The sequence below is a fragment of the Bos grunniens genome, chromosome 16, assembly GCF_055505025.1.
Source record: "Bos grunniens cultivar Pamir isolate PY7600 chromosome 16, Bosgru_T2T1.0, whole genome shotgun sequence".
NCBI lineage: Eukaryota > Metazoa > Chordata > Mammalia > Artiodactyla > Bovidae > Bos > Bos grunniens.
This window is the reverse complement of record NC_141180.1, coordinates 44,231,638-44,249,699: the sequence shown is the minus strand read 5'-3', so window position 1 is coordinate 44,249,699 and position 18,062 is coordinate 44,231,638. Positions and strand designations below refer to the sequence as shown.

Here is an 18,062-nt window from a genome sequence, read left to right as displayed (position 1 = left end):
TTAAGACAAACAAAAAAAAGGGAACAGATGAACTTATCCACAAAACAGAAATAGATATACAGATATAGAAAACAAATTTACGGTCACCAAGAGGTAAGGGTGGGGAGGGATAAATTGGGAGATTGGGATTGACATATATATACTACTGTATAAATTACATAACTAATAGAACCTACTGTATAGCACAGAAAACTGTACTCAATACTCTGTAATGGCCTATAAGGGAAAAGAATCTAAAAAAGAATGGATATATGTATAACTGATACACTTTGCTGTACACTTGAATCTCACACAACATTGTAAATCAACTATACTCCAATAAAAATTTAAAAATAAAAAAAGACTAAACCTTTCCATCCAATTAGAAAGGCTTTTTGTTCTTTGTTTTTGTATCTACAGAAAATGCAACCACATTTTGCCTGTACCTGTAGCAGATTGCTTCCACCACTGTGCCCTTGGTATGTCATAACAATAAAGGGAGCTCTGAGAAAAGCTGTGCTGTGCTGTGATAAGTCACTTCAGCCATGTTCGACTCTTTGTGACCCCATGGACTATAGCCTGGGAGGCTCCTCTGTCTACTGGATTCTCCAGGCAAGAACACTGGAGCGGGTTGCTGTGCACTCCTCCAGGGAATCTTCTCGGCCCAGGGATCGAACACACATCTCTTACATCTCCTGCATTGGCAGGTTTGTTCTTTACCACTGGCACCACCTGGGAAGCCCTTTGAGTAAAGCTAAATGTATCCAACTGAAGCGACAGGCCATTATTCTGTGACTTAAAGTTGTTGGCAATTAAATATCCTTTCAAAACAAAATGATGGTGATGATGAAAAACAATTTTTTTAAAAAATCTTCATTTGGTGAATATTTAAAGTTGATTGTTAGACCTATCCTCAATTCAGGCTTTGTTGCTATTCATTGCTTGGTGTACTTTTGCAAATGTCCCTAAGTCTATAAAATCCCATGTCTGAGAAGAATTAACCAAGACAACAACTTGACTTAGGGTAAGAGCATGCAGTCATTTGGCCTAGGGCAGTGGTTCTCAAAGTGTGGGCATGAGATGGCATGATGGCATCAGGGTTAACTGGAAACTCTTTAGAAGTGCAAACCTACTGAATCAGAAGCTCTGGAGAGGAGACCAGTCATCTCTGTGTTTAAAAAGGCCTCCAGTGGATTCTGCTGCTGATAAAGGTTGCAGACTTTATCAGAGTTGACTGAACTTTCCAACTAGGTAGGGAAGATGAGAAAGTGCTGAGACAAAATATCTGGAGGTTTTTAAATGCCCCTCTAAGGTCATTTTTTTAGTCCAATAATTCTTCAGCTATTTTGTATGGATTTGCCATGGTTATTGGCTAATCAATCTTTACAAAAAGAATTGAGATTTATTTCCTAGAGTCTACAGTGGATGTTTTTATAAGTGCCTATTCAAAATGGGATGTTGGCGGGGCGATTAGTTGCTCAGTTGTGTCCAACTCTTGCAATCCCATAGAGTATGGCCCGCCAGGCTCCTCTGTCCACAGAATTTCCCAGGCAAGAATACTGTAGTGGGTAGCCATTCCATTTCCCAGGGGATCTTCACGACCCAGGGATTGAACTGAGTCTTCGTGCACTGCATTGCACACAGATTCTTTACCATCTGAGCCACCAGAGAAGCCCCAAGGTAGGATAAATGATACTAAATATAGACCGTAAGTGATCAGGCTTGTTACTTCTCAGGGTGAGAAAACAGTTGATCTAAGAAAGTTGGAGCTGAAGCTGTAATTGAGTGACTGAAGGACCTAGGGACCTGTGAACTCCCTTTATGTAATGTCATTTCAGTCATTAGAACAACTGCATAGTTATTATAGTATTAATGTCTATAGAGATTTACATGATGTAAACAGGTATTGTGACTGTTTACGATAAATTATGCCAGCATTCCACTACTGTCTTGAATAGAAAATTAAAGTCCCACCTAAGCTAAATGAGGGAAATACTAGAGATCGCTGATCCCTGAGAGAGTGTGAAACTGGGGTGAAAGTAATCAAAGTCACCCAGCAAGGAACATGAGCTCTACATGCGGCAGGATACAGAGGGAACCTGAACTTGTTCCTTATAGATTCTTTTATCAGAGAAAATAACCAATTCTGATGAAATAATAACTAGACCATAAACAATTACAATTTGATAGCCTAATGCTTCTTATGGTTTCAGAATTTTTTAAGATTAATGTATAAACTTTTTAAGTATTATGTTTGAGAAGGAAGAAAACTCAATGCAAACTATCAGCTCTCCACACACACATATTTCAGGTTTGACCTATATACACAGTCAGCAATAAAGGATGCTGGCAGCAGTAGACTTTTCTGACAATTGGTAAGTGGAGGGAATAGTGGGATGTGGCCTTGACAGTGGGGCTCACCCTCATCAGGCTGTGCCTTTTCAACCATGTGAAGACAGAAAGAGGGATGGAGGTGCACTGACCCCATTCATGATACATTCCCCCACATCCTGGCTGTGTTGACTCAATAGATGTTGGCTAAAAGTGTGCAGTATGCTATGCTAGGCAGGATCTAGAGACAAAAGCCTATGAGAGATCAGGGCCCTCCAGGCACCTACACAACTACAGGGTAGAAGGACAAGATGTGACTTGGTTCCTGGCACACCTTGAGCCTCATGCCCAGGCTAATTTGTGAGTGCAGATGTGAAGGGTCTGAGGAGAACTGTTTTCAGCTGTGAGCGATCTGAGGCCTCTGTTCTTGTTAGCCTTAGCATGAATCAGTGCTTACACATACACACACATGCAGGCTTCTAGTTACTCCCTGGGAGGGCATTATGGCAGCCTCGACATTGAGCCTTCCCCCCAAATCCAGGTCCTCAATCAGGTCATGGCTGCCTCACTTCCTGAGAACCCAAAGATTCCCCCAGAGACTGGGATTTCCGTGGAAGTACAACAACCCTTGGCCGCAGCTGCATCCATTGACAGAGGCTATGTTGTTATTGTTTAGTCACTGAGTCGTGTCCGACTCTGTGACCCCCTGGACTGTAACCCACCAGGCTCCTCTGTCCATGGGATTTCCCAGGCAAGAATACTGGAGTGGGTTGATATCACCTTCTCCAGGGGATCTTCCTGACCCAGGGATCAAACCTGCATGTCCTGCTTTGGCAGGCAGATTCCTTGCCACTGAGTCACCTGGGAAATAGATAAGGCTATAGAAAGAAAAGAAAGTGAAGTTGCTCAGTCGTGTCCGACTCTTTGCGACCCCATGGACTATAGCCTACCAGGCTCCTCAGTCCATGGAATTTTCCAGGCAAGAGTACGGGAGTGGGTTGCCATTTCCTTCTCCAGGGGATCTTCCCAACCCAGGGATCGAACCCGGATCTCCCGCACTGCGGGCAGACGCTTTACCGTCTGAGCCACCAGGGCAGAGATTAAGTGAAAGAAAGTGAAGTTGCTCAGAGATAAGGCTATAGATCACCTCAAATTTCAGAGGTTGTTCCTATTTCTGAGTCTCACTGAGTTTTCAAAGCAAATTAACCCCTTTGATGACCTACCCACAGGATCTAGGTTTCTCTCAAAAGGAGGATCATGACCAACTTTTTCCAAAGAGTTTGAAGGGCAGTGGTTTCCAAATGTTCATTTAATTATTAACTACATCAAAATCACCTACAACATAAGAAAAATGCATTTATAGGAAATGGATCCAAGACCCACTTACCCAGAACCTTCTAAGATGGAGCTCCTAGTGCATGTGGTTTTAAAAATTCCACAGGTGATTTTGATGCACCATGAGCTGGGAACCATTGCACTAGGGCAGTGGGTCTCAGCCTTTAGGAGAATCATCAGGAGGGCCTGTTAAAGTATAGGTTCCTGGGCTTGATCTCCAGAATTTCTGAGTCAGCAGGTCTACACTGGGGCTGGAGAATTTAAGTCCCACTAAGTTCTCAAGTGAGGGAGATGCTGCTGGTCAGAGATGAAGCTTGAGAACTACTGTACTAGGGGAGGGCAGGGGCCAAGTCTACTGGAGACCTGTTCCCTGGCTGAATACCCCTATTACCCTGTTGGCCTCCTATGGCAGACACTGCTCTTCACCCCCTCCCTTTATGCATTCTGGCCAAAACTTGATTTTTCTGGAGGTAGTGATGCTCTCAACTAATAGAACTACATTGATCAGCTTCCCTTGAAGAAGGGGGTGGCTGTGGGACTAAATTCCAGCAAACAAATCTTAAGCAGAAGTTGTTGGGTGGGGCTTCTGGAAAAGCATATTAAAGCTGGTGGGGAGGAGGGTGATGGCTAAGCTGGCATTTTCCACCTTTTGCCCCTTGCTTTTCCTCTTTTTCAAGCCTAGAACACAGAAGTGATGATTGTAGTTCCCACAACATCAAGTCAAGAAAGCTCCCTGACAATTTAACATAGTAACATTTCTGCAGCAGTGTGAACAGTCACATTAAGTAGGTTATATGAAAATTATACCTGCGGGTTCCACACACATGGGGTATGAAGTGTGGACTACATTTTATATAAGGGGCTTGATCATCCACAGATTTTGGCGTCCACAGGGGTCCTGGAAACAACCCACATGGATATTGAGGGAAAGGGAAAAGGGAAAGTTGCTCAGTTATGTCTGACTCTTTGTGACCCCATGGACTATACAGGCCATGGAATTCTCCAGGCCAGAATACTGGAGTGGGTAGCCTTTCCCTTCTCCAGGGGATCTTCCCAAACCAGGGATCGAACCCAGGTCTCCAACACTGCAGGCAGATTCTTTACCAGCTGACACAAGGGAAGCCCAAGAATACTGGAGTGGGTAGTGAAGTGAGATCCCTTCTCCAGAGATCTTCCTGACCCAGGAATCCACCCAGGGTCTCCTGCATTGCAGGTGGATTCTTTACCAACTGAGCTATCAGGGAAGCCGTAAAAAGTAGTGAAGACAAAAGTTGCTCAGTTGTGTCCGACTCTTTGCAACCCCATGAACTATACAGTCAATAGAATTCTCCAGGCCAGAATACTGGAGTGGGTAGCTGTTCCCTTCTCCAGGGGATCTTCCCAACCCAGGGATCAAACCCAGGTAGGATGTCATATATAAGACCAGGTTAGGCTCTGCCATCAAACTTACAAAAAAAACTTCGGTCTCAGAAATGCTGGTATCACAAAGATGGTAGTTTCTGTACCAGCATCTTCGCTTGGAGCTAATCTTGTTTCATTCCCTCAGGTTATCTGTCATATCTGCCACAGTCTCTGTGGTTGTCACTTCTACACTCCGCACCCAACCCCCACCCCCCCAAAAAAAATCTTTTGAAGCTCTTGCTTGTGGCTATTTCCACTGTCGTGGCCATTCAGGCTAGCAGAATCTGTCCCTGAATTATCTTAATAGCCTTCTCCCTTGGGGGTCTGTCTCCCTCCTGATTGATTTCCCCAACTCCGCTTTGATTTGCTCTCTATGCTGCAGCCAGAGTGGCCCCTATGACACAGAAATGATTGTGCTAATCCCCTGCGTAAAACATATATTTGGATTTCTGTTGCCCTCTGGATAAAGTTCAGATGTCTTAATAGGACGTTACAAGCCCCTTGTTGATTTTTCAACCCTTATCTCTTGTCATTTTCCACGTCAAGGTCAAAGCCCCTGCCTTACTAAACTATTTTTAGATCTCTTAGAGAAAGCTATTCGCTCTTGTCTTTGTACAAGTTGTTTCCTCTTGGACGATATACTAGTAAAAATCGTAACTCTTCCTTCAAGATAGAAACTAAAGCTAAATTATGAGTGTTAGTGTGTGCAGAGGCCTACACTAACCACAGCCAAAAACTCCAGGCCTGTCCAATCATCTTATTCACCCTCCACCTATGTCTATTTCTGGTTAATGCTTGATTCTTTTTCTTCTAGAATGTACTAGAAGGAGCAATGAGGAAATAACTACCAAATGACAACCAAATTCAGACTTGTGTTGACTGACTATTCATACATACAACGAAATATTTAATGTATTTCTTAAATTTTCATTTTATAGCTACAGAAGTGATATAACCAAGAGATAGAACATTTGGGAAAAAAAAACAGAGAAAAGATCCATATTTTAATCATTCTATAAAACAATTCTATAAAACAATTACTATGATTATTGTCTCCTAGAAGGTAAGCTCCCTGAGGGCAAGAGCTACACTTACCCTATTCACTGCTGTGTCCCCAGTGCTGTGTTTCAGTTTTGTTAAAAATGTAAATATCATTTCTATACATCATTTTGGTGTACAGAATTCAAGATTCAAACATATTTGAATTTTCTACCATACCCCTATTAGTCAAATTTGAGAATTTCAATTATAATACACTTTACAATAAAATGTTGAAGATAATCAGAGAAAGATGGACCTGGGAACAGACTACAGTAGTAAAGGAAAGGCAGAGGAATATACTTTTTCAATAAAGCTTTGAGAGAGATAAAGAAAGCAAGGAGAAAATCAAACTGATGCTCAGAAGTATTTGTATCATCAATGACATGGGTATGAGGAGGAGTAACACTGAAGGCAGGGGAGACACAAAGCAAAAAGAGTCACAGAGCAAAAAGGCATCATGCATTTTCATGGACAGAGAGTCAACAGATGACACTGCATACAGAATATATGCCATATCATCAAATAAAAATGTCAGTATCTGGTATGGACTGTAGGTAGAAGCCATCTAGAGTTTCTGAGGAGCAAAGGAATGAATGGATCAATTAAATAGCAATCTGTCCTTATTATCGTCAAAGGTGTCAAGGTCATAAGTCAAAGAAAATCTGAGAACTCTTCTAGAATGTAAGAAACTAAAGAGAAAACTAAATTCAATGCAAGATTCTGACCTGAACACTTTCCATTTATTATTTATTGGATCCATTTATTATTGAGTGGAAAACTCAGAGTTTGAAGATTCCATAGAAGTAATGTATCAACATTAATTTCCTAATGTAGATGCTTGTGATATGGTTATGATACATCATTTTGGAGAAAAGGAGGAGAGGAAACATATACCCATTTGAATGCAAAGTTCCAAAGAATAGCAAGGAAACATAAGAAAGCCTTCCTCAGTGATCAATGCAAAGAAATAGAGGAAAACAACAGAATGGGAAAGACTAGAAATCTTTTCAAGAAAATTAGAGATACCAGGGGAATATTTCATGCAAAGATGGGCTCAATTAAGGAGAGAAATGGTATGGACCTATAAGAAGCAGAAGATATTAAGAAGAGGTGGCAAGAATACACAGAAGAATTATACAAAAAAGATCTGCATGACCCAGATAACCACGATAGTGTGATCACTCACATAGAGCCAGACATCCTGGAATGTGAAGTCAAGTGGGTCTTAGGAAGCATCACTATGAACAAAGCTAGTGGAGGTAATGGAATTCCAGTTGAGTTATTTCAAACCCTAAAAGATGATGCTGTGAAAGGGCTGCACTTAATATGCCAGCAAATCTGGAAAACTCGGCAGTGGCCACAGGACTGGAAAAGGTCAGTTTTCATTCCAATCCCAAAGAAAGTGAAAATGAAAGTCACTCAGTCATGTCCGACTCTTTGTGACCCCATGGACTCTACAGTCCATAGAATTCTCTAGGCCGGAATACTGGAGTGGGTAGCCTTTCCCTTCTCCAGGGGATCTTCCCAACCCAGGGATTGAACCCACGTCTCCCACATTGCAGGCAGATTCTTTACCAGCTGAGCCACAAGGAAAGCCCAAAGAAAGGCATTGCCAAAGAATGTTCAAATTATTGCACAATTGCACTCATCTCACACGCTAGCAAAGTAATGCTCAAAATTATCCAAGCCAGGCTTCAACAGTATGTGAACCGTGAACTTACAGATGTTCAAGCTGGATTTAGAAAAGGCACAAGAACCAGAGATCAAATTGCCAACATATGCTGGATCATCGAAAAAGCAAGAGAGTTTCAGAAAAACATCTACTTTATTCATTACACCAAAGCCTTTGACTGTGTGGATCACAACAAACTGTAGAAAATTCTTTAAGAGATGGGAATACCAGACCACCTTACCTGCCTCCTGAGAAATCTGTATGCAGGTCAAGAACCAACAGTTAGAACTGGACATGGAACAACAGACTGGTTCCAAATAGGGAAAGGAGTTCGTCAAGGCTGTATATTGTTACCCTGCTTATTTAACTTATATGCAGAGTATATCATGCGAAATGCTGGGCAGATGAAGCAGAAGTTGGAATCAAGACTGCTGGGAAAAATATCAATAACCTCAGATATGCAGATAAGGCCACCCTTATGGCAGAAAGCAAAGAAGAACTAAAGAGCCTCTTGATGAAAGTGAAAGAAGAGAGTGAAAAAGCTGGCTTAAAACTCAACATTCAGAAAACTAAGATCATGGCATTCAGTCCCATCACTTCATGGCAAATAGATGGGGAAACAACGGAAACAGTGAGAGACTTTATTTTGGGGGGCTCCAAAATCACTGCAGATGGTGACTACGGCCATGAAATTAAAAGATGCTTGATCCTTGGAAGAAAAGCTATGACCAAACTAGACAGCATATTAAAAAATAGAGACATTACTTTGCCAACAAAGGTCCATCTAATCAAAGCTATCGTTTTTCCAGTAGTCCTGTATGGATGTGAGAGTTGGACTCTAAAGAAAGCTGAGCACTGAAGAACTGATGCTTTTGAACTGTGGTGTTGGAGAAGGGACTCCAACAAGACAGTCCCTTGGACTGCAAGGAGATCAAACCAGTCAATCCTAAAGGAAATCAGTCCTGACTATCATTGGAAGGACTGATGCTGAAGCTGAAACTCCAATACTTTGGCCACCTGATGTGAAGAGCTGACTCATTTGAAAAGACCCTGATCCTGGGAAAGATTGAGGGCAGGAGGAGAAGGGGACAACAGAGGATGAGATGGTTGGATGGCATCACTGAGTAGATGGATGTGGGTTTGGGTGGACTCCAGGAGTTGGTGATGGACAGGGAAGCCTGGTGTCCTGCAGTCCATGTGGCAGCAAAGAGTTGGACATGACTGAACGACTGATCTGAACTGATATGGTTATGTAGGAAAATATTCCTTTATGTTAAAAAATATACACTAAAATATTCAGAAAAATGGGGAATTATATTGGCAACTTGATCCCAGACATTTATTTTTTAAAAACTTTGTATACTAAGCTTGAAATTACTTTTTAAAAAAATTAGAATCTTGAAAGTTGGGTCTTGACATCAGTACTCTAAAAACTGCCCAGGTGATCCTAACATACAACCAAGGCTAGAAACCACTACTGTAGAGTCTTCATTATCAACATTAAAGAAAAAAGGTTAGAGATTAGTACATTAACTATAATTTATTTAACCAAAGTCTTTCATCTTTTCTTTAAAAACTGACTTAGCAAAGAGCTTCGCTAGGCCAGACAAGACAGAATCTCTTCCCTACAAGTACCAAGTCTCACTGGGAATAATCTATAAGCAAAATAAGTGCTGAAATAATATAATTGCTATCATTTGTTCAATAAGTAACATGTGTTAGATACTATGCTATCTGATAGGTCCGATACTGCTATTATCTTCCTTTCATGGTACCTAGGAATCCTAGGCACAATGAATTGAATAATTTTCCCAAGACTCTAGGGCCTAGAGCACAGATCTATGTTGACTCTTGACCACACTAATGTATTAGAGGAAAGGAAAGTGCTATGAAAACACACAGATGGACCTTTACTGCAGATTACAGGTATCAAGGAAGCTTAATCAGAGGAAGAACATCGATGTATCTTTAGATATGTACTCTATTTTCAATTTAATTACCAAAAATACTTCTTTTTATTTTATTATTATTATTTGCCACACTACTTGCAGGACCTTAGTTCCCTGACCAGGGATTGAACCCAGGCCCTAGTAGTGAAAAAACCTAGTCCTAAACACTGGGCAACCAGAGAGTTCCCTCATATCACTTTCTAAAAAAATTTCTTTAAACTTTTAATTTTGTATTGGGGTATAGCCAATTAACAATACTGTGATAGTTTCAGGTGAATGGCAAAGAGACTCTGCCATACATAAACATGTATCCATTCTCCCCCAAGCTCCTCTCCCATCTGGGCTGCCACATAACAGTGAGCAGAGTTCCATGTACCACAAATACTTCTTAAATGAACTTCCCATTTAGGAGTTGTGCTGCTATCTCTCCTCTTTGGTGTGGTTCTAAGTAGAATTCTGGGACAAAGTATATGAAAAAATCCCATGGCTTTCAATACCCACTACCACATAGCTGTCATCAGCAATATGAGGGTATCAATATTACTGTAGCCTTACCAGAAGTGGGCACTGATACTTTAAAACTTCTTTGCCACTAGTAGAAAACTACTATTTCTTTATTACAAGTTAAGCTAAACATTTTCCATTAATGTTTTCTTTAAAGCATAAGTTTAATATCTTTATAATTACTACCAATAGTCTCTGTGCATGGCACCAGCAAAATAACATCTTACAATGTCTCATACTAAAATGAGGCTGTCATTTTTCCCTATAACCACAAAACTGGCTGTGTCACAATAGCAGCATTCAATGACATCAGATTTTTACACTCTCGCTAAGATCCTTGACCTCTAAGACTTACTGTAAACTCAATGAGGACAGAAAAAAATGTCTTGTTTGATTTTGAAATCCTATTTCAACGTCAGGAAGTTAAAACGCACTCGATAATTCTTTGCTGTAAGAATAACTAAATAAGATAATGGATGGTGACAAAATATAAATTGATACCATATTTTCTGAGCTCCTCACACGTGACACAAATAAATTTAGCTCAGTAAACATCACATGAGAAAAAGGAGAAGTAGGTTGTTCCTTCTTTCCATATAACTAGGGCACCCGTGATTCCAGTGTGCCAATGACAGTTCTTATTTATACCTTTTGTTCTCACACCCTATCTGCTGAATTCTGGATTGGGCAACACATTTTATGGTCATTCTACATCAAAAGGATATTCCTTTCATGAATAGTAGATCTAAGTGCAAAGGAAAGGTCCTGTCCAGGGAGCTTGTCTTTGTGTCACTTTGAATTTCACTTTAAAAACCTATAAGCAGATAATTCTTTGGGCCTCATGGGCTTTTTTTTCCCCCCTTAAATAATATTTTACCACTTAAAGCTAAGTTACAATCTGCAAATAGTTAATTGCTAACTAACAGAATATCCCCTGATGGTATCAGCATTCTTTATTCCATTTTGTTGATAAGACAAGTGACAAATGGAAAGAAAAAGTGACTTATTCCAGGGCACATCAAGTATGAATTATCAGCAAGGTGAAAGGAGGCTATTGGAGCTCCAGTCTCTGGTTTTTGATTAATTCTCTGAACCACACAGCCATTAATCTGCAATTAGATCTCCTGTGTAGTTTGGTTTGAGATTTTAATCAGTAAATGGCTTTGTAAACTGTAGGCCGTAATAACCTATTTCAAATTGTATGAGCAAAATCACAAGCATACCTTGGATATTTTTTAATGGGCATAAAATTCATGGTTAATAATATTTCAGTTTCACTGAACAACAGTCTGAATTCAAGCCTAATTTATAGTTCCTAAATTATCAGAAGGCAAAAGGAATATTTATAAAATAGGTGAAGTATAGAATAAATAGTTAATACTTTGGGTAATTAAAAATAAAATTGTTACATTTTTACATTTCAGAAGTATGTATGTCTACATTTCATTCCACAGTGCAGTTTGGATAAGATTTTAGCAGATTAACATCCCAAATTATAACAGTCTTAATGGAGTTAGCAAAGTCATTCTTTATAGCAACTAAAATGAAAACTAATAGAAATAAATGTAATACACTATGTCTAAGACCCATATATAAAAGAGGCATATCATATATGCATTTGATGAACTATTATTATACTTTTGTCACACCCAGATTAATTTATAAACATATTAATTTATAAACATAAACATATTAATTTATAAACATATAAGTCAGTCAAGGTCCCATTGGTATCTTGTGACGGTGGGATAAGAAACTGGTAAACTCATGTAAAGTTCATTCAGAGGAATAAGTTTCAGAGAATAAACAAGAAAATGTTTTAAAAGTATAAATAAACTATAACAATAAAAAATAGTATTCTTCTGGCACAGACCAATGGAATAAAATGCAAGGTTAAGAAACAGGCACAGGTGCATAAAGTATTCAATAAATGAAAAATAACAATGAAAGAACAGAAGGATTTAAAAAGCAATGTTGTGACAGCTGACTTGATCCATACCTCACATCATTCAGCAAATAAATTCCAGGTGAGATGCATATCTCAGTGTAAGAAAGCAAAAACAAAATGTTTGGGAAGGCCTTTCTACATATGACTTCAAAGATAAAAAGACTGATAGATTTGATATAAAACATAACACTTACTGAAATAAATACGTATTAAGGATAGCCTTCATGTTATAATCACTTAAATTCATCATTTGTCTTTTAATTCCATTTAGCCCCTTGACACAAAAAAAACCCTTTTAAACTCAAAAGTTAAAAATACCAATCTCTTCTTTAAGGTCTCTTTCCTTTAGCTGTAAAATGATTTTCTTAACCCCAAACCAGAACAATTTCATTCATCTTCTTGTAATTTTTTTCATTGTTTCTTATGTTAATTAAACAAATGAGAAGTTAAAATACAGCTTTGTCCTCTATTATTTGTTTGATTTGAGGATGTTAATTAAGTTCTCTGACATGATAATGTCAGTCTGTTAGAGTTACTGTTAAGATTAAAATACTTCCTCTAAAACATTTATCATATTTATTACAGAACCTATTTCAAACAGCATCCTACAACTTGGTCTTAATGCTGCAGTCTGAAGTTATCAGATGGCCAAAGAGCATTGTAATCCAAGAGTACTAAAAGGTTCCTTTTACACTAGAACCACTGAGATTATTTATGAGCTTGAAATATAAATAGGATATTTACCCTTCTTCATCTTACCTCTAATAGACCATCCTCTGGCAGATCCGTACAGTGAACAGCATTCTGGATCTTAGTTTTACCAAAGATTGCTCGGAGGGTTCCAGGGCGTAAATGTCGGGCAATTTCCTGTTAAAAACACATTCACATATAGATTAAAGTCAGTCATGTAGTGTTAATTAAAAGGAAAAAAACCACCAGCTATATGAAACACCTGAATTATTCATTAATGAGATACATGTATATGTTACTGGTAATGATTTTTCCTAGAAACAACACGAATGCATGAAAACTGAGCAATGAACATTCTCAGTTGACTCACAAAACTTTCACCTGGCCCAATGTAACATCCACTGTAATCTATGTTGAAGGCAACAACAATTACATCTCTTCTTATCAACAGATTACAGGAATCACATAATATATGAACCCAGTTCATTATTGTGAGAGACTTGTATTTTATAAAGACAATAGAGATCCTAATGACTTAATTTAAAATGAAGTAGTCTGACAGCATTGATTTCAAAAGGTTTTTTTTAAAATGTAACAGTTGTATCAGTTTAGTGCTACCTCACACTTAGGGGAAAAAAGTTACAAATAACTCATACAATTGTGGGTAAAAGAAATGAGGTTAAAAAAACTGAAGACATGGGAATATCAGTGATATACTTAATAGTCTTTGTTTTTCTAAGTTAAAGATTTTCTAAAATCCTATTTTAATTTTGAAATATATTGTACATGCAAAAAAGGCATTGACGCCACATGAATATTTAGGAATAATAATGAAACAAATGCCTGTGTGCCATTGAGCAGAATTAAAATAATATTAAAATAACTTCCAAGGCCCCCTGTGCTGTCTCCATCCAGAGGTTACCATTATTACCCTGTTATTTTTTCAAAGCATTGTTTTTCATATTTGTCCATGTAAATATGTGTAGCTGTAACTCATTTTTGTTACCATATATATTCCAATGTATGACTGTTAAGCTGCTAAATTGTACCCGACTGTTTTACAACCCCATGGACTGTAGCCTGCCAGGCTCCTCTGTCCATGGGATTTTCCAGGCAAGAATACTGGAGTGGGTTGCCATTCCCTTCTCCAGGGAATCTTCCCAATCCAGCAACAAAACCCACGTCTCCTGAATTTGCAGGTTGTTTCTTTACCTCTGAGCCACCAGGGAAGCCCCCAGTGTAGGACAGAACATAGTTTATCTATTTTCCTGATGACTGACATTCAGTTAATCTCTCTCTCTCCCACCTCTCTCTGTATCCTCCCACCTCTCTCTCTAGCTCACACATACACATACATGTATGCACACACAAACAATTCTGCTACAAGCCTTTTGGTACATGGTGCATATGTGCAGTTTTTCTGTAATCTTAGGAAATATACATACTCAGTTTCCCTAAGTCCTGTCAAACTACTTTCTTAAATAGCTGAAACAATTTGCCCTCAGTCATCATTGCATACAAGAGTTAAGGAGTTTTACTGCAAAGGGGAAAGAAATGGAGCAGTACTGGAGAGAGTGGTGGGATAAAGAGACGGTTTTTTTTTTTTTTGACAGAGAGAGACAGGATGTGACTTTTAAAGTTGGAGAAATAATAGTATGGTTTTATGGTGATAGGAACAACCCAACAAAGGGGAAAACTGATGAAGCAGAAGGGAGAAGAAAGAGTTGTTGGAGAGATGGAAGCAAGCGACTAAGTAGAGAAGTTGGCCTTATCTAAGAGCATGAAGCATTCATCCTAAACATCAAGACAGTACACAGGCCCAGTTATAGCTGTGGGTTTATGTGGTAGCTGGAACTTACGGAAGTTCTTTCTCTACTTTAAGTTTTACTGAGGTATAACTTACACATGATAACATGCATTGGTTTTCAGTGTACTGCCCCATGAATTCTGTCAAATGTATATACTCAGCAACTCTCATCTTAAACAGAATATAGAACATTTCTAAAGTTCCTTCTAGATACTTTTTTTTGACTCATTTTGACTATTTTCAAGTGAAAAAAGTCAGCAAGATTGTCACCAACTGAGAGGAACTCTGGGGAGAAAGTTTTGGGGATCTGAGGAGAGAAAAGAAAGCATGAGATAACATTTTAAGAGGGGAGAAAAGTGAATGAACTAGAAAAATGGATGTGACTCAGGCACTAAGGGCCCTCTTGAGGTCAGTGATCACAAAAGACAGATTATTCAGAACAGCTGTGTGTTCTCCAGTCATGGACACAGGCAAAGGTGAGGCAGAAAGTTGAACTTAATGAGGGCTGGGGTTTTATCAAAACAACACGAGAGAGGGGTGAGGGAGGCTCAGGGTGTATGTAAGAAAATGATGATAATGATGGACAAATTTTTTTTTAATTGAGGAAGAAAGTAAAGTGGGGGAGGACAAGGAAAAGGGTGAGACACAATGAAAAGGTAGATCAGTGCATCAGAGCTCCTAGTGGAATGGGATGATTTATGGAAATCTGTGTGTTAGAAGAAATGAGCTGGAAAGTTAAGAGACTGGATATTTGAAATTGGAATTACTGGGGGTGGGCAGAGATGGGGTTATAAAGATTTATAATGACCAATTTTTAAGGTATAACCATGCTGAGGTCAGGTGAAAAGAAAGAAGGTTGAAAGAAAGGAGGACAACAGCTGGAGAGGCCAAGGTATGGAATGGACTGTGCTGTGCTGTGCTGTGCTGAGTCGCTCAGTCGTGTCTTGACTCTTTGCAACCCCATGGACTGTAGCCCACCAGGCTCCTCAGTCCATGGGGATTCTCTAGGCAAGAATACTGGAGTGGGCTGTCATGCCCTTCTCCAGGGGATCTTCCCAACCCAAGGATCAAACCCAGGTCTCCCGCATTACAGGTGGATTCTTTACTGTCTGTGTCACCAGGGAAGCCCTAAGGAATAGATTACCTGTATGAATATGCAAATCACCAAGAATTATGACAGGTGTAGGGTATGGTGCTGGGATGCTGAGCAGCGTTCACAGCTGTGATTTCATCACTTCAGCACATTTTAAAGGCATGCATTTAATTACTTAAGTCATAGTTTCAAGGTTTCTATCAAATGTCAGTTACAAATGTATCAAGTTTAAGAAAAACATTTGATCAACTAGGAGATAAGGATGACTTTATATTTTATTTCATATTCAATTATTTTCATTCCATTCCTCATAATTGTCTGGGAATGAAGTACCTGATATTAAACACCTACTCTACTTATGTGGTGGTAAGCTGCCATTCTGTGAAATACAATGTACTTTGGAAAATTATGAAAGGTGAATGAAAGGTGAATACTTCTTTTCTTTTCCTTACTGTTTCAGATTAGGGGAAAAACTTTGAAGTGACTCACTCTGAAATATCACTTTCACGTAGGTGTCTGCTACATGCACAGCACTTGAACTCTGAAGAGACTGGTGTGTTGGAGGGATGTTGTACTGTGGTCAGAGAGTGCAGTTTCTTTGGTCTTCTTTTGAAAAGATTTGTCAGATTTTCTTTGTGTCCTAATGCAGAGTCCATTTTGGTGACGGTCTCATGGATAGTGGGGGCTCCCCAGGTGGTGCAGTGGTAAAGAGCCCACCTGCCAAAGCAGGAGACAAGGCTTCAATCTCTGGGTTGGGAGGATCCCCTGGAGTAGGAAATGGCAACGCACTCCAGTATCCTTGCCTGGAGAATCCTATGGACAGAGGAGCCTGGTAGGCTACAGTCCACAGGGTCACAGAGAGACACATGTACACACACATGAGTAGTGGAAAAGAATATTGTCATAGGTTGCATTCTCTGAGATACCAACTCTGAGGTGGACATTTGCATGCAGGAAGTTTATTGGGGAGTAGCCTTAGGATCTATACTTGTGGGGAAGTGAGGAAAACAAGACTGGGCAGAGGGAGAAGTTGAAGTTCAATGCAGTAACAGCAGTTGCCCCAGGTAATCCTACAAGGAGCTCTGGAGCTTCAGAGTTGTCCTCAACTGACACAAACGGGTCAGACTTTTATTTCTCCAAACTGACAAGTCACTGGACAGAGGCCACTCCAAGGAAGGGGGCATGTCTTTGGACAGATGGCTTTTCTTCAGCAGACAGCAGTCTCTGGAGAGGGACTTACTGTGTTACTGTCAGCTGCTAATACTCCCAGCAGCTGGGGACTGTGCATTTCAGTCCTGAAGGGCAGATGGGGATCTGAGCAGCCCTCCATGGCATCTACTAATTACATACATACAAACATACACCCACACAGACAGGCACACATGCACATGTATATATAATGCATGTGTATATACAGCATGTATGACAAAACACATGTGGAGTATTGAAATCTGATTACCATTCCTTTTACGTAATTTTTTTCTCTTTTCTGGAAGGTTTTGAATTATCTCTTTATCTAGGCATTGGCCATTTACTGGTCATTCTCCTCCATACTCAATAGTCCAATCTAATTTGAAGATACATATTTTCAGTTTATTATTTCTTTTATTGTTTTCTCTCCTCCATTTTATTTCTTCCTTTTTTTTAACCAGCCATTTCCATGTAACAGATATTGAAACTGCTGGTTCTATCTTGCCTCTATCTTTTTATATTCTCCATCTAATTGTCTATTTGTGTTATATTCTGGGAGAATTCCTCCATTTGACCTGTCAGCTCAATAATCTGCTTTTAAACTGGGTCCACTGCAGAATTCTACTCATTTTCTAAGTATTTCTAACATTTTAAAAATTATATTTTAAGTTTTCTGTATCTGTAATGATTTTTATGGATCCAATATTCTTTTTCTGGGGATGCCGACTATATTAAAGACTCTTGTTAGCTCCAGTAGTTTGCTTGCCTTAGGTGTTGATTACGTTTGTTGTATTCGGTGTCTTCTTTATGATACGAATTAACTGCAAATGGGTGGAACTCCTGACTCTTTATCTTTGGAATTCTCTATTTACCTGTCACAAAGGGCAGGGACATACCAACATATTATAAGGTATGCTCATTGCTTTTCTTAAGGAGGCAGGGTTTCTCATTTTTCTCGGGTGTCACTAGCTACCTACCCACCACATTACCTCTAGCTGCTGCTGCTAAGCTGCTAAGTCACTTCAGTCGTGTCCGACTCTGTGCGACCCCATAGATGGCAGCCCACCAGGCCCTGCTGTCCCTGGGATTCTCCAGGCAAGAACACTAGAGTGGGTTGCCAT

General features: G+C 39.5%; 1 protein-coding gene across 8 annotated transcripts in view; it reads right to left on the bottom strand.

The window, feature by feature from the left end:
- The window catches only part of NME7 (NME/NM23 family member 7), a 249,209-nt gene that overhangs the window by 46,938 nt on the left and 184,209 nt on the right, over nucleotides 1-18,062 (bottom strand). For all 8 annotated transcript variants that reach the window (XR_015143506.1, XM_086344832.1, XM_086344828.1 and 5 more), the window contains one exon: nucleotides 12,920-13,027. Coding sequence is in view for 7 of the 8 variants with exons in the window: in XM_086344832.1 (XP_086200958.1) it covers nucleotides 12,920-13,027 (108 nt within the window). In the remaining variant the exon portion in view is untranslated. The remainder of the gene's footprint in view (nucleotides 1-12,919; nucleotides 13,028-18,062) is intronic.